At 49.6% G+C, this 26,849-nt stretch overlaps 1 protein-coding gene and 1 long non-coding RNA gene across 7 annotated transcripts in view; both read right to left on the bottom strand.

Annotated features, from left to right (window-relative positions):
* Positions 1 to 187: 187 nt before the first annotated feature.
* On the bottom strand, positions 188 to 20,889 carry TMEM74B (transmembrane protein 74B). Of its 6 annotated transcripts, none has more exons than XR_014527174.1 (3): positions 19,887 to 20,165; positions 14,680 to 16,510; positions 188 to 2,919 (listed from the first exon to the last, which is right to left on the bottom strand). XR_014527174.1 is itself a non-coding variant. In XM_083507728.1 (2 exons), exon 2 carries the CDS (start codon positions 16,474 to 16,476, stop codon positions 15,775 to 15,777), a length of 702 nt encoding a protein of 233 aa, XP_083363854.1. In that variant the 5' UTR covers positions 16,477 to 16,519; positions 20,813 to 20,889; the 3' UTR covers positions 13,172 to 15,774. The 6 variants fall into 6 exon arrangements, 4 of the variants coding, with proteins under 4 accessions (XP_083363854.1, XP_083363855.1, XP_083363853.1 ...); XR_014527175.1 differs by having other exon boundaries at positions 14,692 to 16,510; XM_083507728.1 differs by lacking the exons at positions 188 to 2,919; positions 19,887 to 20,165 and adding an exon at positions 20,813 to 20,889 and having other exon boundaries at positions 13,172 to 16,519.
* LOC310708921 overlaps positions 188 to 26,849 on the bottom strand; it is a 51,017-nt gene continuing 24,355 nt past the window's right edge. Inside the window, exon 2 of the long non-coding RNA XR_014527214.1 lies at positions 188 to 5,519. This is a non-coding gene — a long non-coding RNA (uncharacterized lncRNA). The remainder of the gene's footprint in view (positions 5,520 to 26,849) is intronic.

The raw sequence follows: 26,849 nt of genomic DNA, 5'->3' as shown, positions 1-26,849 counted from the left end.
ACTGGGAATGGGTGGCCCAGAGAACATCGGTTTTTGGTGTAGCTACCTGGCTCACTTCAGGCAGGTATGTTCCCCTCCCCCAACCTCCACCTTTGGGTACTTGTGTGTTTTCCGTCCACCAGTTCCGAAAACGCCATGAGCAGCGTGTGACCCCAGGGGCCCTCTGAAAGAACGGCAGAGAGATGTCAAGTATTACAGGATCAACTTTTAATTTGATGGAGGAACACAGTGGGGGATGGGGGAAGAAATATAGACAAATACATCATTGGGGGGGAACATTTCTTAAAACACCCTCAGTCACCTATTGGGTGTTGCTGACTGTGACTACGAACGGTGGAAACACAGAACTGCAGTTTTGTTCCCCGGAGTTGGCAAAAAAAAGACCCTCTGTCCCTTTAAATCTCTAGCGCAGCCTCCGCCAACCCTGTTTCCTGCCCAGGTTTTGGGCTACAACTTCCATCGGATCCATCCAGCAGGGCCTCGCTACTGTTAGCCCCATCATTGTACAGCTGTGTTCCCTAGCGATGGTGGGAGTTGAAGCCCGAAACCTCTGGAAGGCTGACCTAGAGCCACAGAAGCTGTTTCAGCCTCCCTCCTTGGGGAGGTCAGGGTTTGGGGTCTGTAAGGCAGGAGGGGCTGGTGGCCCTTTGGCTAATGCCCCACAGCTACCTGGCTAGTAAGGGAGAGTCCCTATAACTCAGTGGCAGAGCATCTCCTTTGAGGTCCAAGACTCAGACCCTGGCTTCTCCATCTGGGGGAAGAAGCCTAGGAGAGGTGGTCCTCAAAGACCCAGAGGAGATGTGAAATTTGGCGATAGACGATGCTTGGCTAGGTGGACCACTGGTCTGGTCGAAATTAAGGCCACTTGGTGGATATCCCTACTAGAGAGGGCCTCTTCTGCTCTTCGCTTGGCTGAATGAACAAAGAACGACTGCTGGTCGCATTAGTACTGTCCCTTTTTGCAACAGCTCCACCTAAGTGTCAGGCGTGGTACGGAAAGTGGAAGCGATTTGGTTGCTACCAAGAGCTTTCCTGGGGTGGCTCTCCAAACTTCAACTCCCATCAGCCAGCACGGCCAATGCTCAGGGATGATGGGAACTTGAGCGCAGAAAGATCCAGAGAGCCACAGGATCCCTATTCCCTCTCTTAGGTCTTTCGCTTGACCCATATTTCGGTCATATTGTGTTCCGATCAGTTCCCCGGGGTCCGAGATCTTGCCCACTGAATTGAAGCCCTGCTAAGCATAATCTGATGGGGAGAGGAGTACAAACTGACTTGGGGAAGGCTAGCTGAGTTATATAGCAAAGGCGCCGTTTTTACTGATGAAGACCAGTAGTTGCATTTTATGAGTGCTGAGCCTTAATTTTACAAAAAGAAGACCTGTTCCAGAGACCTGCTTCGTCATCTCCCCAGCTTAGCCCTCTCCTTCCCCTTTGAGTGTTAGTTGAAGGTGCAAGGCACAGCTCGTAATTTTAGGTTCGGTTAGAGGCTTGTTGTGGTCAGTGCTGCTCAGATGACAACTGCAATCTGAGCACGGACCAGAGGAAGCTGTGGGGATGGGTCTAAAAAGGTTGGGCTGCTGGTGTAGGCGATGCTGAGCTGGGCAGACCAAGGGTCCGACTCAGGAGATGGCAGCGTCATAAGCGTCACAACCTCCCTGCTCCAGATACACAGACTGGCCTCGTCACTAAGAAGCATCTCAATGTCAGGGCCTCCTCTTTACACTAAGGCCTTGACCGTGGTGGCCCCCAGGAAACCCTGCGCCCTTCCTTGTGATCCCTTTGTGTGCAACAACCAAGGGCCGGCCCAATACATTTTGCTGCCCAAGGCAAACCAGAAAATGATGTCCCCCCTGGGAAGTGTAGTTAGATATAGGGATAGGGACGCCACCCTCTATGCCTCTCTGTCAGAGCTAAATGCACCTCCTACTTTGCAGATGACTTGAGTCTCTCTGATGGACTGAAATATGCCTTTGGGTGGAGAGAAGGTACTGTGGTGATTGGAGAGCGCCAGGCCAATTCTGTGTCCAAAAGATGTCTGCAAACCCGCCGGGTGGGAATCGCTTGCAGGAGACCGCAGTGCCTGGAGACAGACTGTCTTGCTGTGCGTCCACAGCAGTGACCAGAGAAGGAATGACCGCTGGGAGGAGCGCAGAGAGGTGTCTCTCCCTCATCGGTCTCTGCAGCCACAGCAGGTGCTGCAACTGCCCAATGGTTTGACTTCATTCTTCCAGTGTCTCCCAAGACAGACGGATGCCAACCAACCAACCAGTGGCTGAAGGGTGCTCATCTCACAGCCGCCACCACCCTTACCTGAATGGAGGATAAAAAGGGATGTGCACGTGTGAATAGACTACACCAGGGAGGAGGAGGGAGCAGGAAGGGAAGCAGATGCGCCACTCGGATCCAATTCTGCCATCTCTCCCAGAGTGCCGTTTGAGGCGGCTGCCTCAGGAAACCTCATACTAGTGTTGGCCCTGCTCCAACCACAATGCACAGGTTCCAGCTTCCAGCTCGGGTTAGCTGGACAGTTCGCCAGGGTTGCATCCTGCAAAGAGTCATACGGCCAGCTGATCAAGCTCATGCCAAGGCCAGAGACATTTTTAGGTCAACGCTGGTGAGGAGCTGCTGCCAGCCGTGAAGTCAGCGAGGCCAAGGGAGGAGAAAGAGGAGGAGAGGGATGTGGCTCTGCTATCCAGTAGAGAACAGCTCTTGGTCATCTCTGACCATCACCAGAAGCTCGGCTCTGCCCTCGCCGGTCCTGGAAGGATCCTTTAAAAAAGTCCCATATGCTCAGAGACTTTGCGCCTGTTCATTGGGGGAGATAGGAAGCCCAGAGCTCTTGTTCTTTAGATGTCCCTTTTATGAAGAGGCACGTAGTGAGACCATTGATCCCCTGCTGGTGAGGCTCGCTGACCTCCTGGAAAAGCAAAGAATTGACCTTTTCCTGTTAGGCAAAGACCATAAGACGACCCGGATGGTCGCCAGATTCTGTGTAGGCGCAGACCATCCCCCGACCCAAACTAGTTTGTTAAGAAAATCCCCAAACTCGTTTCCATGGGTGACTCATGGGTCATCTCTCTGCGGTAGCTTATCTTAAAGTCTTAAGTGTCTATACGCTTATCACATTTATAAATTTTAAACTTATTGTTGTACATTGTTTTAAATGTTTGCTTTCCTTCTGGGGTTGTGCCCCCAAGTGTGTTTTATAAGCTGGTCTCTGACCGTAATAAATTTATCTATCTCTGACCATCTCCTGGTGGATGTTCCTCATAGCATCTTTCCCACTTGTCCCTAGAGGTGAACTTGTCTCTGAGTGAAGATGCTCTTCTGTGCAGGTATAGGGCTGGTTGACAGGTCTCCTGAAGTTTTAGGGGCTTAGCTTCCTTTTCAGAACTTCGTGTGGAAGGAGCAAGATTCAGAATGTTTGGAAGGTTCAGGTCAGATTTTTGAAAGCCCTTCTTCACGCAGCACTTAGTTAAACTATAGAACTCGCTCCCTTGGGAGGCAGTGATAGCCAACAAAATTTGGATGGCTTTCGAAGAGGATTAGAGGAATTCAGGGATGAGAGGGTTATGGGAGGGGAGAACGCTCTTGATCTCAGGTCGTGCTTGTTGGTTTTCCACAGGCATCTGGCTGGCCATTGTGAGAACAGGATGCTGTACTAGATAGGTTATTGGCCAGATCCAGCAGGCTTTTATTACGTTCTGAAGTTCTTAAAATCTCAGGGCAAGGAGCCAGGGTCAAGGGTGAAGGCTACGTTCTGTTTGACTAGCAAATTTTGCCTGTTAAAGGTAAAAGGTAAAGGATCCCTGGACAGTTGAGTCCGGTCAAAGGTGACTATGGGGCTGCGGCGCTCATCTTGCTTCCAGGCCGAGGGAGCCAGCGTTTGTCCACAGACAGCTTTCCGGGTCATGTGGCCAGCATGACTAAACCGCTTCTGGCACACTGGAACACCATGATGGAAGCCAGAGCGCATGGAAACACCGTTTACCTTCCCGCCGGAGCGCTACCTATTTATCTACTTGCGCTGGTGTGCTTTAGAACTGCTAGGTTGGCAGGAGCTGGGACAGAGCAACGGAAGCAAACTCTGTCACAGGGATCTGAACCGCCAACCTTCCAATTGGCAAGCCCAAGAGGCTCCGTGGTTTAGACCACAGCGCCATCACCCACGTCCCTACTTTGCCTGTTAGCCCTGTTTCACGAGACCACAGCCAGGTATTTTCTAGATCAGTGGTGGCCAAACTTGGCCCTCCAGCTGTTTTGGGACTACAATTCCCATCACCCCTGTCCACTGGTCCTGTTAGCTAGGGGTGGTGAGAGTTGTAGTCCAAAAACAGCCGGAGGGCCAAGTTTGGCCACCACTGCTCTAGATGTTTTGGACCATCAACCCTAGCGGGACTTGACATCTTTCTGCAGGGTCTGCAAGACAGAGCTGTTCCGCCTGGCCTTTGATTTGGACTCAGACTGACCCTTCTGTTTCCCTCCCCTTACGGTTTTGATCTATGGGCTACTTTTAAAACGAGGCTGCATTTTAAATTGCATTTTAACCTGTATTTTAAATTGGTCCCCCCCCCATTATGTTTTTATTGTAATTTTACTGTTGTTAGCCGCCCTGAACCCGGCTCTGGATGGGGAGGGCGGGGTATAAACAAAATTTACTACTACTATTATTATTATTATTATTATTATTATTATTAAAGAGCAGCCCTGCCAGGGCAGAGAGAAGTTCAGCATTTTGTTTCCAACAGTGGCCAGCTCAAACATAGAACACCAGGGTGTAAAAACCACCTCCTGCTATTGGTTCACAGAATCTAATTTTCAGGGGTAGACTAGCTCTGTACAAGGAGGCTCCATTGAGCAATTATGGCAAAGAGCTGAGCTGTGCTCTGACAACTCGTTTCTAAAAAGCCATCTAAGTCAACTCCTGCAGATGCCATAAAGTCATTACTTGGAATCAGTGAAAGGAACAGATCCTTCTGTCCATCCAGGTCAAATCTCATCGAGGTCAATTCACCAGATGACCCCCCCCCCAAGGCTTTCTAGTAGTATGTGAGACGGTGTCTCATAATTTAGAAAGCCTCTGTCATCTCTTCCCTGCACATTCATTTATGGAAGTTGCAGAAATGCCTATTTTGCTGCCTCCCACCCACCTACCTGCAAGCGCCTTTATCTTTAATAATTGCATTTGAAAGGGATGTTATGTCACACTCTGCAAAAAAAAAATCTCCCCATTCTTCCCAGCTACTGAAGACACAGGGCAAAGGCTCTTGTCTTTGACATCTCTTCACTGTCACAGAATCACAGACTCGTAGAGCTGCAAGGGACCCCCATGGGTCATCTATTCCAACCCCCTGCACCACAGGAATTAAAGCTAAAGAATCCCTGGCAGGTGAACACCCAACCTCTGCTTTAAAAACCTACAATGAAAGAGGGTCCACCACCTTCCCCGGTGGTCTTGACGCCCACTTCTCCCACAGTATGAATTCTTCTCATGTCCCCATAAAAAGGTAAAGGGACCTTGACCATTAGGTCCAGTCGTGGCCGACTCTGGGGTTGTGGCGCTCATCTCGCTTTACTGGCCGAGGGAGCCGGCGTACAGCTTCCGGGTCATGTGGCCAGCAGGACTAAGCCGCTTCTGGCGAACAAGAGCAGCGCACGGAAATGCCGTTTACCTTCCCGCCGGAGCGGTACCTATTTATCTACTTGCACTTTGAGGTGCTTTCGAACTGCTAGGTTGGCAGGAGCAGGGACCGAGCAACGGGTGCTCACCCCGTCGCGGGGATTTGAACCGCCAACCTTCTGATCGGCAAGTCCTAGGCTCTGTGGTTTAACCCACAGTGCCACCCGCGTCCCCATGTCCCCATATATGATGCTTTATACAGGCACATTCCCGTGCTGTCTGGTACTCAATATCCTCCCCATCCCACCCCGGATTCTCTCATGCTCTGATATCTATCTATCTATCATCTATCTATCTCTAACTCTACAATCATTTAAGCTTGCCGTCTCTAGCATTAAGCCCACTTTATTTCCAGGGGCACAGCACAATCGCCACCACCCCTGCCTCCGTCCCCTTTGGAAAATTAGGAGGGCTTTGCGAACCTCACAATCACCCAGGACTCAGCGGTTCTCAAGCTGTGGGTCCCCAGATGTTGTTGGACTACAACTCCCATCATCCCTGAGCTCTGGCCTTGCTAGCTAGAGGTGATGGGAGTTGTGGTTCAACAACATCTGGGGACCCGCAGGTTGAGAAAGGCTGATCTAGTTCAACCCCCTGCAGCAACCCTAATCCCAAGTGCAATATTTTGCAGGGGGGCGAAACCATTCCTTAGGGACCCAGGTCTTAGTGTGGCAAAACCTGCCCGGTCTCTTCTGCTACACGCATTTTCAACAAGCAATTTCTCCTCTCTCTTTCTATTTGCAAACCGATTGCCCCTAATATGTGCATTTTTCATCAAGTTACCATATTTTTCACTCTATAAGACGCACCAGACCACAAGATGCACCTAGTTTTTGGAGGAGGAAAACAAGGAAAAAAATATTCTGAATCTCAGAAGCCAGAACAGCAAGAGGGATCGCTGCGCAGTGAAAGCAGCAATCCCTCTTGCTGTTCTGGCTTCTGGGATAGCTGCACAGCCTGCATTCGCTCCATAAGACGCACACACATTTCCCCTTACTTTTTAGGAGGGGAAAAGTGAGTCTTATAGAGCAAAAAAATACGGTACTTGGCTGGAGAAGTGCAAAGTTCAGAGCAGTGCGAGTTTTGCCGGATGTCTGAGTTTGGGTTCGCATCTTGCTTTGGAAAGGGGGATTTGGGCAAGTCCCCCTTGAAATGTGTACTGGTTTTTCACCCCTTCCTAACTTGCCACTCTCTCCTGCAGTCTGCTCTCTTGACCTAAGGGAATTCCCATCAGCATCAGCCAGAGTCTGGGATTGGGGAGTTACATAATCTGGCTGCATCTACAGGACACTACATTGACTACCCCAGGTGCGGCCAATCAAGGGCAATCCAGTGATGGACATGCTTGTGTGATGAACAGAGTTTAAAACTCCTGTCATGCAGCCATGTGCACAGATACCCTCTGGAACGTTCTCCAGTGCAGGCTGCCTTGAGATCTGTCCCAGAAACCCCAGCGGGTGCAGAATGCCGCAGCGAGACTCCTTATGGGGTCTTCGCTGCGAGATCACATTCACCCGGTGCTATACCAGCTGCACTGGCTCCCGGTGGAGTACAGGATCAGGTTTAAGGTGCTGGTTTTAACCTTCAAACCCCCATACGGCCTAGGACCCTCGTACCTACGGGACTGCCTCTCCTGGTATGCCCCACAGAGAAACTTACGGTCTTCAAATAAAAACATCTTGAAGGTCCCAGGCCACAGAGAGGTTAGGCTGGCCTCAACTAGAGCCAGGGCTTTTTCGGCTGCGGCTCCAATCTGGTGGAACACTCTGTCACAAGAGACTAGGGCCCTGCGGGACTTGACATCTTTCCGCAGGGCCTGCAAGACAGAGCTGTTCCACCAGGCCTTTGGTCACGGCGCAGCCTGACTCCCTCCTTTGGCAATCTTTACAAAACTTTAGTTTATGGTTGCCATCAATTTTGATTTTGATTAATTTTTATAATGTTCTTATAATGTTGCACTATTTTAGTGTTTCCAGTTACAGATAGGTAGCCGTGTTGGTCTGCCATAGTCAAAATAAAAAAATTCCTTCCAGTAGCACCTTAAAGACCAACTAAGTTAGTTCTTGGTATGAGCTTTCGTGTGCATGCATCTGGGTATCTGAAGAAGTGTGCATGCACACGAAAGCAGTGGCGTAGCGTGGGTTGTCAGCACCCGGGGCAAGGCAAGTAATTTGCGCCCCCTAACCCGTGGATTTGCGCCCCCTAACCCTAACCCCCAGATGTTGCGCCCGGTGCGGCCGCCCCCCTGCACCCCCCACGCTACGCTACTGCACGAAAGCTCATACCAAGAACTAACTTAGTTGGTCTTTAAGGTGCTACTGGAAGGATTTTTTTTATTTTAGTGTTGTTAGCCGCCCTGAGCCCGGCTTTGGCTGGGGAGGGTGGGATATAAATAAAATTTATTATTATTTTTTTTTATTATTATTAAAGCCCTTTATGGCTTAGGGCCCTCGTATTTATGGGACCACCTCTCCTGGTATGCCCCGCAGAGGACCTTAAGGTCCATGAATAATCATAGTTTAGAGGCCCAAAGGAAATCAGATTTTCCTCCACCAGGGCCAGGGCCTTCTCAGTGATGGCTCCGACCTGGTGGAATGCTCTGTCCCATGAGACCAGGGCCCTGCAGGATTTAACCTCCTTCCGCAGGGCCTGTAAGACAGAACTATTCCGCCTGGCTTTCAATTTGAACCTGCCCTGATCTTTTGTTCTCCTTCCTTCCCTCCCCTTCCCCCTTTTAGGAAGATTATCCTCTCTGGGATCCCACAGCTAATTCTCCCCTGGTCTCCTCGCTGGCCCAAATAGGACTAATTTAGCCAGCTAGCCCTGGTGATCATCAAATGTTTATTGGATGGATTTCCCCCCTAAATTGATTTTTGAATTCTGAATTTATCGTTATTCACGTTTTATACTGTATTTTATGCTGTTTTTTGTTGCATCAATTGGTGTTTTAAATTTGTTGTTAGCTGCCCTGAGCCCGGTTTTCTGAACCAGGAAGGGAGGGGTATAAATAAAAAAAATTTATTTTTATTATTATTATTATTATTATTATTATTATTATTAATGCAGCTTGCAGATTTCTCATTTTGCATTGAAGCAGAATCTTTCTGCTTTGGCTACGGAGAGAATCCCCCCCAAATTCAAGACGGTCCCAAATTCAATCGCCAGCATCTCCAGGTAGGATTAGGAGAGACTTCCTGCTGAAAATGTTTGAGAGCTGCTGATAATCAGTGTAGACCAGTGGGGGTCAATGGGATTGCCACGGTGGGGCGCTAAGAGGGATGGGGGAAGCAGGCTAGGATGATGGAGGTATAAATGACCCCCAGGCTCTGAAAAGTTGGCATCACGGAATCAAGTTTTGTTGAATCAATCAAACCAAATGGCTTTAGTTGGATTCTGAATAAATATGCAATTAATCGTTACTGCTTGAATTTGATGTCGGGGACTGGCTTGGGGACAAGGAGTGGTTGGGGGCGCTTTGCCAGGGAACCCCACCTCCAAGGGAAACCCCCAGAGGAAGAAGGCTCAGAGCCCAGGGATTGGCGGTGCGATGTTGAGGAGAGGTCAGAGGGGGAAGATTGGGGTGGTGTTCCAGATACTGAAGGAGCAATAGGGTTTAGTGAGCAGGGAGAGCCGGTGACAGAGAGCAGTTCAGACTCTGAGGCTGAAGCAGGGCAGTCAAGAGGCTGCTGAAGAACCCAGGGAGTCTCCCTCGCCTGCTGCAACCAGCTCCTCTCCCCTCTGGCCTCCAAGAACAAGCAGAGTATTGAGGACAGCAGAGCAGAGGTGGGCAGACACAGTTTGAGACTGCTGGGGAAACATCCATGAGGGGGGGAGCCTTAGAAGGGCTGGGAGCAGGGACCTTAAGTCCTGGCCACTGCTCCATAGGGGCAAGACCTGCTGTAAAATGTTGCAGAGTTGCCTGCAATTGCGCTCCATAAGACTCACCTAGTTTGTAGAGGAGGAAAACAAGAAAAAAAATATTCTGAATGAAACGGTGGATGTATGATTTTTGTGGTTCATGCTGTGGCCACAGACATGTGATTTGACGGTGAGTTTGGGGTAGCCCAATGCAAAAATCCTGAGGATCCATGTGGATCCCTGCTTTGTAACCACGTTTTTGTGCCATTGTGGCGTCCCTTTTTCTCTCTCCCCGATCGCTTGCCGATCAGCTGCTTCCTTTCAACACTCCCTTCCCTCTTGTTTGCCTTAGTGTCTTTTCCTTAGGTGGAGCAGTTTTTTGCTCCTCCTTTTCTTCTAATTTCTCTCCTCATTGCTTTAGTCTTCCTGTCTCCTCTCCTTGCAAGTTTGCTCTTTACCTCCCCCCTCCCAGGCATCCTCCTTTATTGCTAGCATCCCTTATCTCCCTCCCCGATCGCTTGCCAATCAGCGGCTTTGTTTCAACACCCTCTTCCCTCTTTCAAAAAAAAAAAAAAGCATTATCTGCTTTTTGCCCCTGCGCAGTTCAGCTCCAGGGACCACGCATTCGCTCCATAAGACGCACAGACATTTCCCCTTACTTTTTAGGAAGAAAAAAGTGTGTCTTATGGAGCAAAAAATATGGTACCGTATTTTTCGCTCTATAACACGCACCCGACCATAACACGCACGTAGTTTTTAGAGGAGGAAAATCCGTAGGCATGCCACCCGTAGGCATTCCATCCACAACACTCACAGACATTTCCCCTTACTTTTTAGGAGGAAAAAAGTGAGTGTTATGGTGCAAAAAATACGGTAACTTGATGGACACCTGACTGTTCCTTTGTGCTGACCTGCATCTGACTCCAGCCTTGACCATTTCTATCATTTTTAGTGGGTCGTGCAAACTGCCATTCTGAATAATTGCCTTTTATAGGGTAGGAGGCACTGAAGATGAGTTTACGGAGCCAAGGAGCAGTGATTCCCCACCCCCTTCCCAGTTGAGGAACCACTGGTGTTTCCTGAGCTCGACAGATCAGCAGCCTGATTCAGCCTAAAGCAGCTTCTTCTGTTCCAGTGTCCACCCCTTAGGAGAATTTTCCAGGGTCTCCTTAAGGAACGGCGCAGGAGCAAGACGGTGCCCGCATAATTCCATTAAAGCCTCATGAGAAACAGCCTTTACTTTATAATGCAAATCCGAGCCTGTCTCCTTCGCCAATAAACCGGGGCCTTCTGCAGATTTAATCTCTTTAACGGGCTGATCGCTCTTAAAGGGCATTTAATCTTATTGAGAGCGAAAGCAATTGATGTTCGCTCAGCGAGTTTGCTCTTCGGCGGTGACCTGATGGATGGCGGCCTGGCAGGCGTGCCAGGGACATAGCGGGGGGGAGGGGTGTCTTTTAATCCAGCTTGGATTATTATTCCAAAAGGAACAAGGCAGGTGCTGCGATTTCTATCAAAGAGCGGCTCATACGACTCTGCTGGCAGTATCAATACATTTAAACAAGGCCCCATTACTTACCGTATTTTTTGCACCATAGCACTCACTTTTTTCCTCCTAGAAAGTAAGGGGAAATGTCTGTGCGTGTTATGGAGGGAATGCGTATGGATGGCGGGGGGGGGGGGGTCTGCTGAAGTCGTGAGCAGAGGATCCATAGTTCCCCTTCCTTCCCTCCTCCGTGGCTCGCTTTGAAACAGCAAAGAGGGAGAAGAGCCACTGAGTGGGGAGGAGAGAGGGACAGAGAGCCTGCTTGCTTTAAAGGAGCAAAGCGGGAGAGGAGAGGAGCCTTCTCCTCTTATACCCCTCTTCTGCATTATTAGCAGCATCCTTCTCCACCCACCCCACGTGTGTCCTTTGTCCCTTGAGTGCTTTTCCTTCCCTCCCCACTTTAAACGTGGTTACAAAGCACGGATCCACATGGATCCTCAGGATTTTTGCACTGGGTCACCCCAAATTCACCATCAGATCACATACCATGTCCATGGCTACAGCTTGCACCAAAAAAATCACGCACCCACTGTTGCCTGGGGCCGCAGTGGTGCAAAAACGTGGTTACAAAGCATGGATCCACATGGATCCTCAGGATTTTTGCATTGGGCTACCCCAAACTCACTGTCAGATCACATGTCTGTGGCCACAGCATGAACCACAAAAATCATACATCCGCTGTTTCGTTTAGAATATTTTTTTTCTTGTTTTCCTCCTCTAAAAACTATGTGCGTGTTATGGTCGGGTGCGTGTTATAGAGGAAAAATATGGTAGTTTGATTCCCTTTTGGGACAGCTGCATATTCCTGCAATGCTGGGGGTTGGACTAAATGATCCTCAGGGTCCCTTCCAACTCGAGAGTTCTATGATCCAATGCTGTTCTCCAAGATTAATTTAAAGACATAGGAAACTGCATTATACTGAGTCAGAGCACTGGTCTATCTAGCCCAGTATTGTCTACACTGACCAGCAGCTACTCTCCAGGGTGTCAATCAGGTTGTTTCTCCCAGCCCTACCTGCAGATGTCGGAGATGGAGCCCTTCCTTCTGCATGCCAGGCAGCTGCTCTACCTCCGAGCTGCAGCCCTTTCGGCCAAAACACAGGCAGATATCCACCAGGTCAGTGTGCAAAAGCAAACCTTTTGGGTGAACATTGTAGGATACGGCTGATATTGGAGGCACAATATCCAAATGGCAGCCGGCTGGAGAAGGCAGGCTTAGCTGGTTTAGTGCCCAGCCGTCAAAACTGGCCCGTGGCATAAACTGAATCGATTCACATACAAGCATGATCCCTAAAGCTCTTAGTGTGCAATGCTAGGCGTGTGCCGACTCTGAAGTACAGCAGCCCTCTCCAATGAGGTTCCTTTCAGACAGTTTAGACTACAATTGCTATCTATTATTAGAGCAGGCATAGGCAAACTCCAGCCTCCAGATGTTTGGGACTACAATTCCCATCATCCCTAGCTAACAGGACCGGTGGTCAGGGGTGATGGGAATTGTAGTCCCAAACAACTGGAGGGCCGAAGTTTGCCTTTGCCTGTATTAGAGCCTTAGCCTTCGTTGGGGATGGGCTGTAGCGATGCTCTATTCAGAAGGTCCTGGGTTCAGTTCTCGGCATCTCTTTGGCCAGTGACTGTTTCTCAGCCTAGCCTACCTCAAAGGGTTGTTGTGAGGATTAAAAAAAACAAAACAAGGCAGGAGGAGAAGTACGCCACCTTGGGCTACTCTTCGGGGAAAGGTGGGCTATAATTGTGATACTAAATAGATATTATTTCTGAAGGGAAGTGGGTGACCACTCCTGACACCAGGGAATCCACGTACTGGTGTAATTTCATGGTGCCATTAGTTCCCAATCCATTAGTGCCCCAGCTGGAGGGAATCGTCTTAGATCATGCAGCCCGACGAGCAGGAGTCAGACACTGAGAGAGAAAGACCACGGCCTCAGAATTAGATAAGATGACAGGAAGTATTCGAAACCTGCCAGACCAGAGATTTTCAGAGGACTGGAATAAATATGTGAACTATTTGAAAAGCTATTGTAATCAACAGATTACACTAGTTTTGTAAGGAGGAATATAAGAAATATTGCAAGGAAGATTATGCAGAGAGTTGTTAGTTATGATAATTAAAAGTAATGGTGAAATTAAGAGATGTAAATTAAGTGGAAAAGATTGGAAAATTTTCAGATGTGATTGACGGAAGTAAAAAAAAAATTGTATAAGGTATGAAATTGTGTTAAATGATTGCTGAAAATGATATGTTAAAAATTAGTTATATAGAGAGAGAGGGAGAGAGGGAGAGAGAGAGAGAGAGAGAGAGAGAGACCACGGCCTCCTTCTCCTCTGCTCTTTGCTTTGATCTGCATCCTGGATTTCTGAATGGAGAGGGCAGGAAAGGGGTAGCTAAATGCCTTGTGATCCGCACACAAGCAACTTCCTCAAAGCATCCGGACTCTGCCAGTGCTGGATCTAGAAACACCATTCTGTACTAGTTTTAAATTCTCGCTTTGGGGGGGGGGGATATATGAAAAGGTTCAATTAAAAAAATAATCAAATTTTGAATATTAAAATTCAATTGAGCCGGACATTAGATAGAAGCGTCATGAAGAAATTCAGATTAGGAAACCATCAGGAGAAGAAATAACAGCGCTTGGACAAGGAGAATCAAACTAGACTGCTGCAAATTTTTGCAAGCAAGCACAAGAGGGAATAATTTTCCTGAGATTTCTTTTTCTTAAAAAAATTAAAAATCATTTGCATCTCTAGGGCTTCATGCAGTAGGGAGAGATGGTACAGTCCTGAGAAGGCGAAACAGACTGTACCTGTTCAGGATGAAGCTGGAGAACCACATTTCTGAGTAAGTGTGTGAGAGAGTTGTGTGTGATTTTTAAAGACAAGCACAAAACGGAGTTGGCTGGGCTGCAGCCTATCTCTCCGATGTGCTTATTTTCTCTCTGCAATGACTCTTTTTAAAACGAGTGACTATTCCAAAAACGTGAACAATCCCCACCATGTGTGGTACAGTCCACCCTCCCATCTTCTGCTGCTGTGCTTGTAGATTCAACCCTTGGCTAGTTTAACTCCTGCTTAGAGGCCTTTTCTTATATTCCCAGTTTTAAAACAAATACCGTATTTTTTGCTCTATAAGACTCACTTTTTCCCTCCTAAAAAGTAAGGGGAAATGTGTGTGCGTCTTATGGAGCGAATGCAGGCTGCGCAGCTATCCCAGAAGCCAGAACAGCAAGAGGGATCGCTGCTTTCTCTTGCTGTTCTGGCTTCTGAGATTCAGAATATTTTTTTTCTTGTTTTCCTCCTCCAAAAACTAGCTGTGTCTTGTGGTCTGGTGCGTCTTATAGAGCGAAAAATACGGTACCTTTTTTCCTCCTGCTTCCAGTTATAAGCAATTATAGGAATTTCTGGGGGCAACGAATGGACAGATTTGAAGGGGAAGTGATGGTGCGGCTTTCAAAACAACGCTTTTCCTCAGTTTCTCATGATCTCAGTACTGAGTGATACACATTTCCTGGGCTGTGGCTGCACATTTTATATTTAGCTGAGAGTGGCACTTTAAAAAAATATTAGGAGGGGGGATTTACCGGCAGTTGTACCTTTTAGAGGTCACCTTTCTGAGCGATATCCATTTTTAAACTTCCTGCTGACACATTTTCATTTGCATTGCCCACATGCCGGCCTTCATTAATGTTTCATGCTTTGCATTCGAGACGTAATTGTATCTCCCGACTGCAGCGAGTGCCTCCCTGCATCCGAGGCAGGCGACTTGGCGGGCCAACCCATTGACGAGTTAGCAGAACCGCGGAAGGTTCTTTGAAAGCGCTGCTCCCTTCCCGCTTTCCACGAACAACTCCGAAACAGTTTGGACATGGTGTCCTTTTCCCAGCGAGGCCAGGGAAATAGGGTTTGCTGGTGTGGCAAGGCGGTGTGTTTGTGAGTCAGGCTGTGTGGCTGCGCGTGAAGGTGTGGCTTCGACAGACCAAGCATGTTGCAAGTGCGAAAGTTGCAGCAAGGTCTTGGGAGCTCCAGAAAACCCATACAAACCATGGAGCGGTTGAGCGTGTTCTGAACTTTTGCTGGGAGCGGCGACGGTTGCACACGTCTTCCAGATGGAACTATTGCTAAGAGTGTTTGCTGCAAAGAGGAGTGGAACGAAGGAACCCAGCCCAAAAGTACAGGCCTTAAACTGTGCTTGGTAGTATACAAAGAATTCCAAAGAGGGCCTCTGAAATGTGGCTTTGGCTCTGTGTCTTCAGCATAGGCGATTTGGTTGTGCAACAGTTTTTTCAATAAAAAAAAGTTGTGGGTTTTTTTTAACCACAGCAGTGGTGCAGTACGTAGCACAGAACAATTTCAGAGGGAGACCACGAGTTTTCTTGGAAATCTTTTCTTAAGTTGCCAAAATATAAAGCAACATTTAGCTTCCTAAAGTCCGTCCTCATCCTTTCGTGTGTAAGTGAAGGAGGCATTTAAACAAGAGGCGACATTTCCTCTACTGTTCCCCCACTGAGGTGCAAAGCTATACTTAAATATGAATGTCGAACCTTTCCCCTCCCCCAACCCCCCAGCAAATCCTCCTCTGAGCTCAGTGCTTTTAACTTGTAGAATAGAATCAAAGATTTGTAGTGTTGGAAGAGGACCCTTCATCTAGTTCAACTTACATCACCTACGAAGAAACGTCAGCAGCTCTGGCTGGTGTTTGTGACTTCGGTCATCTGAATGACCTCGTTCTCGACCAACGTCTGCCCCCCTTCTCCATTCAGCTGCCTCATCCTCAGGTTTATAGACCCGTAAGTCTTCCGGGGAGCCCTGGAAGCCGGGAACGACCTCCTCCGGTAGAGCTCCCCTTTGTAGATGGAGACCATCAGGAGGGTGGAGAGCAGCATCCCGCCCAAAGTCAAGAGCCCCAACCCTGCAATGATGCACTTGTCCAGGTGGGAGCCCAGGTGGGCATAATACATCTCCAGCCTCTCCATCTCCCGGGCGGACACAGAATCCGGGTCGACTCGCGCCTCCCGCGGGATGCTGTAGGCGACAATCACCAGCAAAATCCCGCTGACCAAGAAGACTAAAGCCAAGATGAAGCCATAGTCCACTGAGTTGCCTGCTGCGTCCGGCAAAGGGCCATCCTCGGACCGTGGGGAGAGGTCTCCCCTAGGGGGTGCTGTCTGCTCCCTGAGGCTGCTTCCTGTGCCTTGACGGTTCCGGAAGGAAGTTTCTGCCTCTTCCTCTTCCTCTTCTTCCTCCCCCTGGTAAGAGGCGTTCTCAATGCCCAAGCCAGGAGCTGTCCGTGGTGCTGAAGGTCCCCCTTCTGGGACTCCCCGGCTGGGCCCAGGTACATTCCCCAAGACTGTCAGTTCCAGGGGCTGTGAGGACGCCATTGGGATGCAGTCGCCTTGCTCATCCCTCTCAGCACTTCAGCTGCTGGGGCAGAAGGACGGAGAGGAGGAATCAATGAGAACCATTTGCACCCTGGCCTTCATTCACTGAATGCTCTGGTCATCTCCCACTTGGACTACTGCAATGCGCTCTACATGGGGCTACCTTTGAAGGTGACCCAGAAACTACAACTAATCCAGAACGCAGCAGCTAGACTGGTGACTGGGAGCGGCTGTCGAGACCATATAGCACCAGTCTTGAAAGACCTACATTGGCTCCCAGTACGTTTCTGAGCACAATTCAAAGTGTTGGTGCTGACCTTTAAAGCCCTAAACGGCCTCGGTCCAGTATATCTGAAGGAGCGTCTCCACCCCCATCTTTCAGCCCGGACACTGAGGTCTAGCTCTGAGGGCCTTCTGGTGGTTCCCTCATTGCGAGAAGCAAAGCTACAGGGAATCAGGCAGAGGGCCTTCTCGGTAGTGGCACCTGCCCTGTGGAATGCCCTCCCACCAGATGTCAAAGAGATAAACAACTACCTGACATTTAGAAGACAAGACTGGGCTCAGGGTGGCTAACACCCGATATAAAAATAAATTGATTGAAATGCAACTTAAAAACAAGTTTAAAATACAACATTAAAACATTAAAATACAGCCTCATTTCAATGAAAACTCAAATCAGAAACCTTTTTTGGGGATGAAAGCGTCAAGTCTACACCAAGGCTAACTTTACGGACCGGTCTTACATGGGTCAGAAAAAAGCCAGAGAAGTCCCCAAATGGGAGTTCCTCACAGAAGGAGAAAGGAAACAAGAAGAGAGGGAGGGAATCAGATTACAATCAAGTGGTGTGCAATTTTTGTTAATTAAGTGTGTCTCTTGAGCCTGATGAGGTGGGTCTTGATCTTGCCTGCACCCTGTGTGATCAAGCGGCTGTTATCCTGACTTTGCTGCAGCCTGCTGGCAGGGCAAAAGCTCTGCCTGAGGCACCTCCTTGCAGGGAAAGTGCAGCTGAGTAGACACCTCTTGCAAGCGGAAGAGACAATGTAAAGATCAGCAGAAAAGGAGGTGTGCAGGAGTCCACCAATCTTACACACACACTTGGGATTTTAAAATTTCTTTTAATCCACAAAAGTTCTACACAAAGCGGCTTCGTGGTAAGAGTGCCGGACTAGGATCTGGAAGTAAAGGTAAAGGGACCCCTGACCGTTAGGTCCAGTCGTGGCCAACTCTGGGGTTGCGGCGCTCATCTCGCTTTAATGGCCAAGAGAGCTGGCGTACAGCTTCTGGGACATGTGGCCAGCATGATTAAGTTGCTTCTGGCGAACCAGAGCAGCGCACGGAAACACCGTTTACCTTCCCGCCGGAGTGGTACCTATTTATCTACTTGCACTTTGACGTGCTTTCGAACTGCTAGGTTGGCAGGAGCAGGGACCGAGCAATGGGAGCTCACCCCGTCGCGGGGATTCAAACCACCAACCTTCTGATCGGCAAGTCCTAGGCTCTGTGGTTTAACCCACAGCGCCACCCACGTCCCTAGGATCTGGGAGACCAGGGTTCAAATCCTTACCCAGCCAGGAAGCACATTGGGTGACCTTAGGCCAGTCCCAGTCTCTTAGCCTAACCTACCTCACAGGGTTGTGGAGAGGGTAAAATAGAGGCGAGAAAGAACCATGCATGCCACCTTTAGCTCCCTGGATATGAATGAGATATAAATGTAATCAGCAGCAGCAGCAGCAAGCAAACCAATAGCCGCTGGCAGGCATTGCTGACTTTGGACACATTTGCAAATTGGGGATATTGTTGTGGTCACCACACAAGCACACACCATGGCCAATCACACACCACAACCTGTTTTTTCTACTGGCAGGGGACACTCTTGGGGTGTCGGACCTAAACCCAGTGGGACTTCTGAATAAGCATGCATAGGAACTGGGCTGTCAGACCCATTGACCGTCAATGAAGGAGACAAAGCCATAACTTCATTTTACTGCATCATGTGCATCCACTTTGCCCACCTTTGTGGGTTGCCGTGGCTGCTGCCCAGCATGACACCCCCCCCCCACTGCTATGCACCATGCCATTTATTTCCCTACTCTCTCCCTCTCACACGTGCACATTTTCTGTGTCTTTTCAACCCTGCAGGGAATAGTCTGGGATTCCCCTGGTGAGGTTGCAGCGCAGCAGGTGTGATCCTGATCAGCACCAGGATGTGGGCCCCACATTGGTGCACTCCGAAAACGAGAAGCGAGAGAGGAGTTGTAAAATGACAATCAGCGCCGGGCTGCCTGCACAAAGCAACTTCGTTCTCACACCCACCCAAGCTGTGAGAGGATAGTATGGATGCTCAGAACACACCCTTTACTCAGGCATAATAATATTTATTATAATAATAATTTATTATTTATACTCTGCCCATCTGGCTAGGCTTCCCCAGCCACTCTGGGAGGCTTCCAACAAAGTATTAAAATACCATAATACATCAAACATTAAAAGCTTCCCTAATCAGGGCTGCCTTCAGATGCCTTCTGAGAGTCTGGTAGTTGTTTTTTCCTTTGAAACCTAGTGGGAGGGCGTTCCACAGGGCGGGTGCCACTACCGAGGAGGCCCTCTGCCTGGTTCCCTGTAACTTGGCTTCTCGCAGTGAGGGAACTGCCAGAAGGCCCTCAGCACTGGACCTCAGTGTCCTGGCTGGATGATGGGGGTGGAGACACTCCATCAGGTATACAGGACTGAGGCCGTTTAGGGATTTAAAGATCAGCACCAACACTTTGAATTGTGCTGGGAAACGTACTGAACGAATCACTCTAGGGCAGCCTTCTTCAATGGAGGTGCTCTCCAAATGTTGGGGAAGACTGCTCTAGGACAACCGACCTTCCTCTTCCCCACCCTGCACAGTTACCGTAGGGAATAACACCAGAGTGGCCCATCTAGTCTAACATCCTGTTCCCACAGTGGCCTTTGGAAAACCCAAAAACGGGATTCGAACACAAGAGCAACTCTCCCTGCGGTTTCCAGCAACCAACGTTCAGAAGCGCTGCTGCCTCCAGCCGTGGAGCCACGGTGGCTAATACTATTGCTGTCCTTCGTGGATTTGTCTAATATTTGGGCTCACGCATCCTGGTCCCTGGTGCCAGCATTGAAGGATGACTTCATAGCTGCTGCTGCTGCTGCTGCTGCTGCTGCTGCTGCCTCTGCCTCCTCCTCTCCCGCGCGTCCCCAATCCCTTCCACCCAGATTACAACCTCTTATCATTTAGGAATAATCTTTCCCCACGCCCTGCCGCTGCCTCAGACACGCATGCAGCAATCCTCTCCGCCTCCCCAGCAATGGAAGCCCCAAGGAATAAGCGGGTGGGCGCGCACGGCTGCCTATTCCCCACGCACGCCCCCCACTTCCCGCTGCCCTGTCTTACCTGTCCTTGCCCGGCCTGCCTGCCTGGCTGCCGCGGGGCGCATGCTGCCTGTCTGGGGACATCCAGCAGGTCCTCCTAGCTGGGGGTCAGCGCTGCAAGCGACCATGGATGCTGCCGCTGTCTGCCGTGCGCTCCTCCTCCTGCGATGGTCGTTGCTCGGCCAGCCTGGAGCGAGGGAGCGGAGTGGAGGCTGGGCGTAGGGGGCGGGGGGGAGAGAGGTGGGCTGCTGGCTCGGTTTAGAAGGGGTTTTAAACCGGAGTGAAAGGGGGGGGGGGAGAGAGAGAAAAAGACAATGCCAAAATCCTGCAGCGGCGCCCCCTGGCGACGGCCTCGGGCGCCGCAACTCGGCTCGCGCAAGGCGTGGCTGGCCGCCGGTCGCTGTCCGTTCAGCACCACGGCGCCGCAGTCGGCGCGCCGGTCTTGCTCCTTGCGAGTAGGTGGGAGGCGTGCAGGAAAGGGAACCGACGGTCCGCTTTCTTGCCCTCCTCTTCACCGCCCCCCCTTCCTCCCCACAAACTGATCTTTCCAGCACTCTTTCTCTCCGTGCAATGCAACCCTCCGCGGTCTCTTTCTCTCTAACCGGAAAATGGAGCCTGCAGCCTGATCCTTTTCCCCACACAGACACCCCCACGCACCCCGGGCTCTGGCTGTGCTAGGATCGCTTTACAAATCGCGCGCCACCACCACCCGGCACCAGCGCAAGGGAGAAGGGAAACGGGGCCAACCCGTGGCCCGAGGCTGCGGCGCAATCGCCCGATGGCACCTCCAGCTCCGCAATAAGCTGCTGCGCGCCCCCTTCCTCCAGCCCTAGAGGCCTCTGGGGGTGGGGGAGAGCCGGGGGGAGGAGCTGCCTGTTGCGGAGTCTCCAGCCTGTAGCCTCCTGGGGGCCAGAGGGAGGGAGGGGCGCGGGGAGAGTCTCTTCTTACCTCTCCCACGGCGGCGGTTGCTGCAGGCAAAGGTGGGGTCCTCTCCGCCGCCAGGGACCCTCCCCCACTCACCCCCCACCCAGCAACTAAAGGAAAGGGTGGGAAGGAAATGCCACCACCACCGCAGCTTCGTGCCAGCTGGCTCCAGGAAGGCCAGAGGATGTGTAGGGCCCCTCGACGCAGTCCCGGGCTTGAGAGAGAGGAGCTGCGGGGAGCATGCGAGCAAAAGGCGGGTGAAGGAACGGGCAGAATTGGGCATCCCGGATTGGGCAGGGGGTGCAATGGCTGCTGCCCGGAGAGATATGCAGACTCCCATCTTGATCTCCAGGAGGTTGCAGGGACCCCTGCGTAACCGCCGGCTGGATGCTGGCTTGTGCGTGTGTGAGACTGCATTTGTTTATTTGTGGGTTTATATGAGGCACTCTCCAAAATAAGCTTTAACGGTCTTCGATCTGCAGCGCTAGCACTGTTACAAGATGCCACACAATGCTCGTTTCGCATTTGTAAGAGCAGGATCTTTTAGTGCGCATCAATTACCCTCTGGAACTCCCCGCCTCTTGACCTCAGGCAGGCGCGTTCTTTTCGGCCCTTGCTAAAAACGTTTTTATTCAGGCAAGCCTACCCAGGATCTGTTTTTAGTTTATTCTGATTTTGTATGATTTAAAAGAGTTGGGTTTTTGTTTACTTATAATTGCACTGTGTTATTCTAGTTGTAAACTGCTTTGAGGGTGTGGGTGTTTTAAAACAATCAAATGGTGTATAAATATTATGAAATAAATAACAACGAGAATAAATAATGGGAAAAATACTGTGGCATGTTGTGTCTTTAAGAGGAATGTAGGTGAAGGTATTGTTATGAGTTTGGTGGGGTCAGTTTGGATGACCATCTGTCACAGATGCTTTAGCTGAGATTCCTGCATTGCAGCAGGTTAGACTAAAGGATCCTTGCGGGTCTCTACCACTCTATGTACTTTCCAAACCTGTGCTCCTCAGATGATGATTGCAGGGTCTGGGTCAGTGGCGTCACAACAGGGGGGCGTGCTCCCCGGGTTCCACGTCTGCAGGGGTGACAAGAAGTCACCCTACGGGGGCTCGCAGCAGCGCAGGCAGCCATCGCGCTGCAGCAGCCGCATGTGGAGGATCCTCCATTTGCGGCTGCAGCCACAAGCAGAGGATCCCAGCACCGGCGGCAAACCACTATGTACAGCACATGTGCGCCATCGTACACATGCACTGTACATAGTGACGCCACACATGCACTGTAGAGTGGCTTGTCGGCAGCACCGCTCCAGTGCTGTACGGACAGTGCCGGGATCCCATGCTTGTGGCTGTAGCGGCAATGGACCCTGACACCGTCCGTACGGCACTGGAGTGGTGGTGCCGGCAAACCGCTAAGTACAGCGCATGTGCAGCATCGCTACGTACACTGCATGTGTTGTACGTAGCGATGCCACACATGCGTCCTACATAGCGACGCCTGCCCCGGGTGTCACGACGCCTTCCTTCGCCCCTGGTCTGGGTCGGTTCAGATGCAGAGAGGGAGCCCATGAGGTACTGTGGTCCTAAGGCATTCATATTATTATTATTATTATTATCATCATCATCATCATTATCATCATCATCATCATCATACCTTGGGTTACAGATGCTTCAGGTTACAGCAATTCAGGTTACAGGCTCCATTAATCCAGAAATTGTACCTCGCGTTAAGATTTTTCTTCAGGATGAGAACAGAAATCGCGCAGCGGTGGTGCAGCTAAAGTGGTACCTCAGGTTAAGAAGAAGAGTTTGGATTTGATATCCCGCTTTATCACTACCCGAAGGAGTCTCAAAGTGGCTAACTTTCTCCTTTCCCTTTCTCCCCCACAACACTCTGTGAGGTGAGTGGGGCTGAGGGACTTCAGAGAAGTGTGACTGGCCCAAGGTCACCCAGCAGCTGCATGTGGAGGAGCGGAGACGCGAACCCGGTTCACCAGATTACGAGTCTATCGCTCTGAACCACTACACAACACTGGCTCAGGTTTCAGGTTAAGAACGAACCTCCAGAATGAATTAAGTTCTTAACCCGAGGTACCACTATAGTATTATTATTATTATTATTATTATTATTATTATTATTATTATTATTATTATTATTATTATATTTATAGACCAGAGCAACTCTCGCCTCCCTGACCCTCAAGTCTGCCCTGTTGCTGCGCCAAGTACCCAGGTGCACACAGGTGGGTGAGACCATCTCTGCCATGCTCACCCACCCAGGCCCCAGTGATCCAGACAAGAGCAGTCTCCTCATCCACCATTATGGATGGTGGAGGTCTTCCTCTGAGCTGACCTGGCGTTCAGCAACTGCAGCCATAGACCCAAGGGCTGCCTGACAGCACAACCGCAATTACCCAGATTAGAGGAGAGACTGGCCTATGGCACAGTCACCAACTGCCGTGTGCCCCTTACCTGGCCTGCCCCACCTCCCACAACATAACTCCCCTTACCAAGAACCTCTGTGATTGGCAGAAGGGGGGGGAGCTTGCTTTTCCTCCAGCTCCTCTCTTCCCAGGCACATCTCCCCTCCAGCAACAACAAATTAAAAAACAGTTTTTTTATATGCTTTTTATTGAGTTTTCTGTAACATATTCAAACAAAATAAATACTCTAAAGTTCCACAATCATGTGTCTATTTATTTACTACACGCTCAATCGCGCACTGACTTCCCTCCCTCCCTTCATCCGGTTTTCGTATTAAATTTTCTCTTTCACAGGCTCTTATTTGCATTCTACACACATCACAAGATTTATTTTAATCCTGCTACAGTCTTTAAACTTCTACAGTTATTACCTATATACTCAACAAATTTACTCCATTCCTTTTTGAACTTTGTTTCCTCTTGGTTACGGATCCTGTGGGTCAGTTTTGCTAATTCTACATATTGGACCATTTTTGTCTGCCACTCCATGCGTGTTGGTATTTCCTGAGTTTTCCATTTTTGAGCTACTAAGATTCTGGAGGCAGTCGTAGTGTACATAAATAGTCTATGGTCTGCTTTTCTGAATTCATCACCTATCATCCCCAGCAAAAAAAAGCTTCTGGTTTCAAATTAAAAAACAGTTAAAGGAATTGCAGCAATTGTCTCTGCCTTGCAGCTGGCGTTGAACTAGGAGATGAAGACTGGTTGCAGGTGCAGAGGTCATGAGACGCCCGCCGCTCTCAGCTGCTGGGGCAGGCATGCCTGATGGCGAGAGGGGTTAGAGCAGGCTTCTTCAACCTTGGCCCTCCAGATGTTTTTGGCCTACAAGTCCCATGATCCCTAGCTAGGGATTGAGAGCCAGTGTGGTGTAGTGGTTAAGAGCGGCAGACTCGTAATCTGGGGAACCGGGTTCGCGTCTCCGCTCCTCCACATGCAGCTGCTGGGTGACCTTGGGCCAGTCACACTTCTCTGAAGTCTCTCAGCCCCACTCACCTCACACAGTGTTGTGGGGGAGAAAGGGAAAGGAGAATGTTAGCCGCCTTGAGACTCTTTTGGGTAGTGATAAAGCAGGATATCAAATCCAAACTCCTCCTCCTCCTCCTCCTCTTCTTCTTCTTCTTCTTCTACTACTACTAAGTGCAAGTAGATAAATAGGTACCGCTCCGGCGGGAAGGTAAATGGCGTTCCTGTGCACTGCTCTGGTTCGCCAGAAGCGGCTTAGTCATGCTGGCCACATGACCCGGAAGCTGTACGCCGGCTCCCTCGGCCAGTAAAGTGAGATGAGCGCCGCAACTCCAGAGTCGGCGGTGACTGGACCTAACGGTCTGGGGTCCCTTCATCTTTACATCTTTACCTAATTGCTGATCATGTGAACACAAGGAGGGACCTGTTCGATCAGAACATGAACCCAAGAAACACACGATCCTGTTTCTCACAGCAGCCAGACAGATGACCCCAAGTAGGGCTGGATTGTCTTCCATAAACACAATTTTAGCAATGAGTCTGTAAGTGACTGTGGAGTCTAATTCTGGTTGATCACGGTGAGGGTTTGCCAAGCGTGCCTTCCTCTTGGCACGTTTCTCCCTTGCGTCCTGAGTTCGAGTGTCTTCAAAGCCCATGACACCTTTTGTAAAGGCTGTTCTCCAATTGGAGCGCTCACAGGCAAGTGTTTCCCAATTGTTGGTGTTTACACTACATTTTTTTAGATTTGCCTTGAGACAGTCTTTAAACCTCTTTTGTTGACCACCAGCATTATGCTTTCCATTTTTAAGTTCGGCATAGAGTAGTTGCTTTGGAAGACTGTAATCAGGCATCCGCACAACATGACCAGTCCAACGAAGTTGATGTTGAAGAATCATTGCTTCAACACTGGTGATCTATGCTTCTTCCAGTACACTGGCATTAGAGAAGAGAGATAATAGCTTGGTGATTCTTTATTGTAGTTGATAAGTGTAAACTGTTTAATTATTATTTGCTGATGTTTAATTTTACTGTTTACTATTATACACTAATGGATTGTTGAATATTGCTTTATTTGATGTAAGTTGTTTATTTTAAAATTATTGCGACTTTTGTATTGGATCAGATTATTACGTGGTTTCTTCATCTTGTAAGCCTCCTTGTGTGTTGTAATATAGAAAAGTGTTATACAAATTAAAAGTGAAATGGGGGGGAAATGTTGCCCAAATGCCTCAAAATAAAGTGAAAAGATAGGATTTGGTGTCTCAAAAAGTTTTGAAGTTGTGCATCCTGCGAAAGCCTCAGAGAGATTTGTCCCATTGCTCGCACCCTCCCCTGGAAGAGAGCGATTCCCCTCCCAGCCCAAGATGTCTTGTGCCAAGGAAGGGAATCCCTTGCCACTGCTAGTTCCTCCTTTCCCCAGATTCACTCATTCAGAAACATTCTGTCCTTGCTGTTCCTCGTGACAAAGCCGGAGCCTGAAAAAGCTGGAACTGTGTCACATACAGACAAATGAAAAGGCGTCGCATCGTGACTGAGGTTTCCTTGGAAACGCATCTCCAAGGCTGGCGACAGGTCACCGGAGCCTGCAGAGATGTGCAAGGCCATTTTCTCCTTGCTGCTGCGAAAATACAGTTGCAGCAGCTGCCTTGGGAAAGGGCAGGCTTAATTCTCCATTTTGTCCCATGTTGGGGAAGGGCATTGGTTCAGTGGGGAGCAAGTTGGCAGGCAGAATGTTCCAAGTTCAATCCCCAATGGCATCTGCAGATAGCACTGGGAATGCCCAGGATCTGACACCCTGGAAAGCAGCTGCCAGTCAGTGTAGACATTACTGGGCTAGATAGACCAGTGGTTTGATTTAGTATAATCAATCAATAGCAGATTCCTACATCTCCACTGATTAGCAGAGCCTCTCTGGCACACCCCCTTTCACCCACTATTTAACTGGAGACCCTAGATGTTATACCATGGGGACTGTATGCTGCCTTACCAGGGGGCAGCCACACTTTGATCAGTTCCAGCAAGGTCTATAGGTAGCAAGATGGTTAGATGTGCCATTGGCCTGATCAACAGACAAGCCATTCTTAAACCACCTACAGTGGTACCTCGGGTTAAGAACTTTATTCGTTCTGGAGGTCTGTTCTTAACCAGAAACTGTTCTTAACCTGAAGCACCACTTTAGTTAATGGGGCTTCCCGCTGCCGCCGTGCGATTTCTGTTCTCATCCTGAAGCAAAGTTCTTAACCCAAGGTGCTATTTCTGGGTTAGCGGAGTCTGTAACCTGAAGCGTATGTAACCCGAGGTACCACTGTATTCTCGGCTAACGTTCTCTCAGGAAACCTGTGGTTTACAGGCTGCCACAGAATTGGGCATGATCTGTTTGCCCCTGGCAGCCACCAGAGCCTTGGGTTCCCCTGGCAGAGCAGGGAAAAAAGCCAGTCTCTGGCTGGCTCAGCGACTCTTGATTCCACCTCCTCTGATCCAAGAAAAGAACCTTTTTTTTATTTGATGACTCCCCCTCCTGTCTGTCTGTCTGTCCGTCTGTCCTCTCTCTCTAACACACACACATATCAGGTGGTGCTTGGCATGGCATAGAGCAGCTCCCGACCAGCCCT

This window comes from Podarcis liolepis (assembly GCF_965112155.1).
Source record: "Podarcis liolepis genome assembly, chromosome: 6".
In the NCBI taxonomy this organism is placed as follows: Eukaryota; Metazoa; Chordata; class Lepidosauria; order Squamata; family Lacertidae; genus Podarcis; species Podarcis liolepis.
The sequence above is the reverse complement of the archived record's forward strand: the minus strand, read 5'-3'. Positions and strand labels throughout refer to the sequence as shown.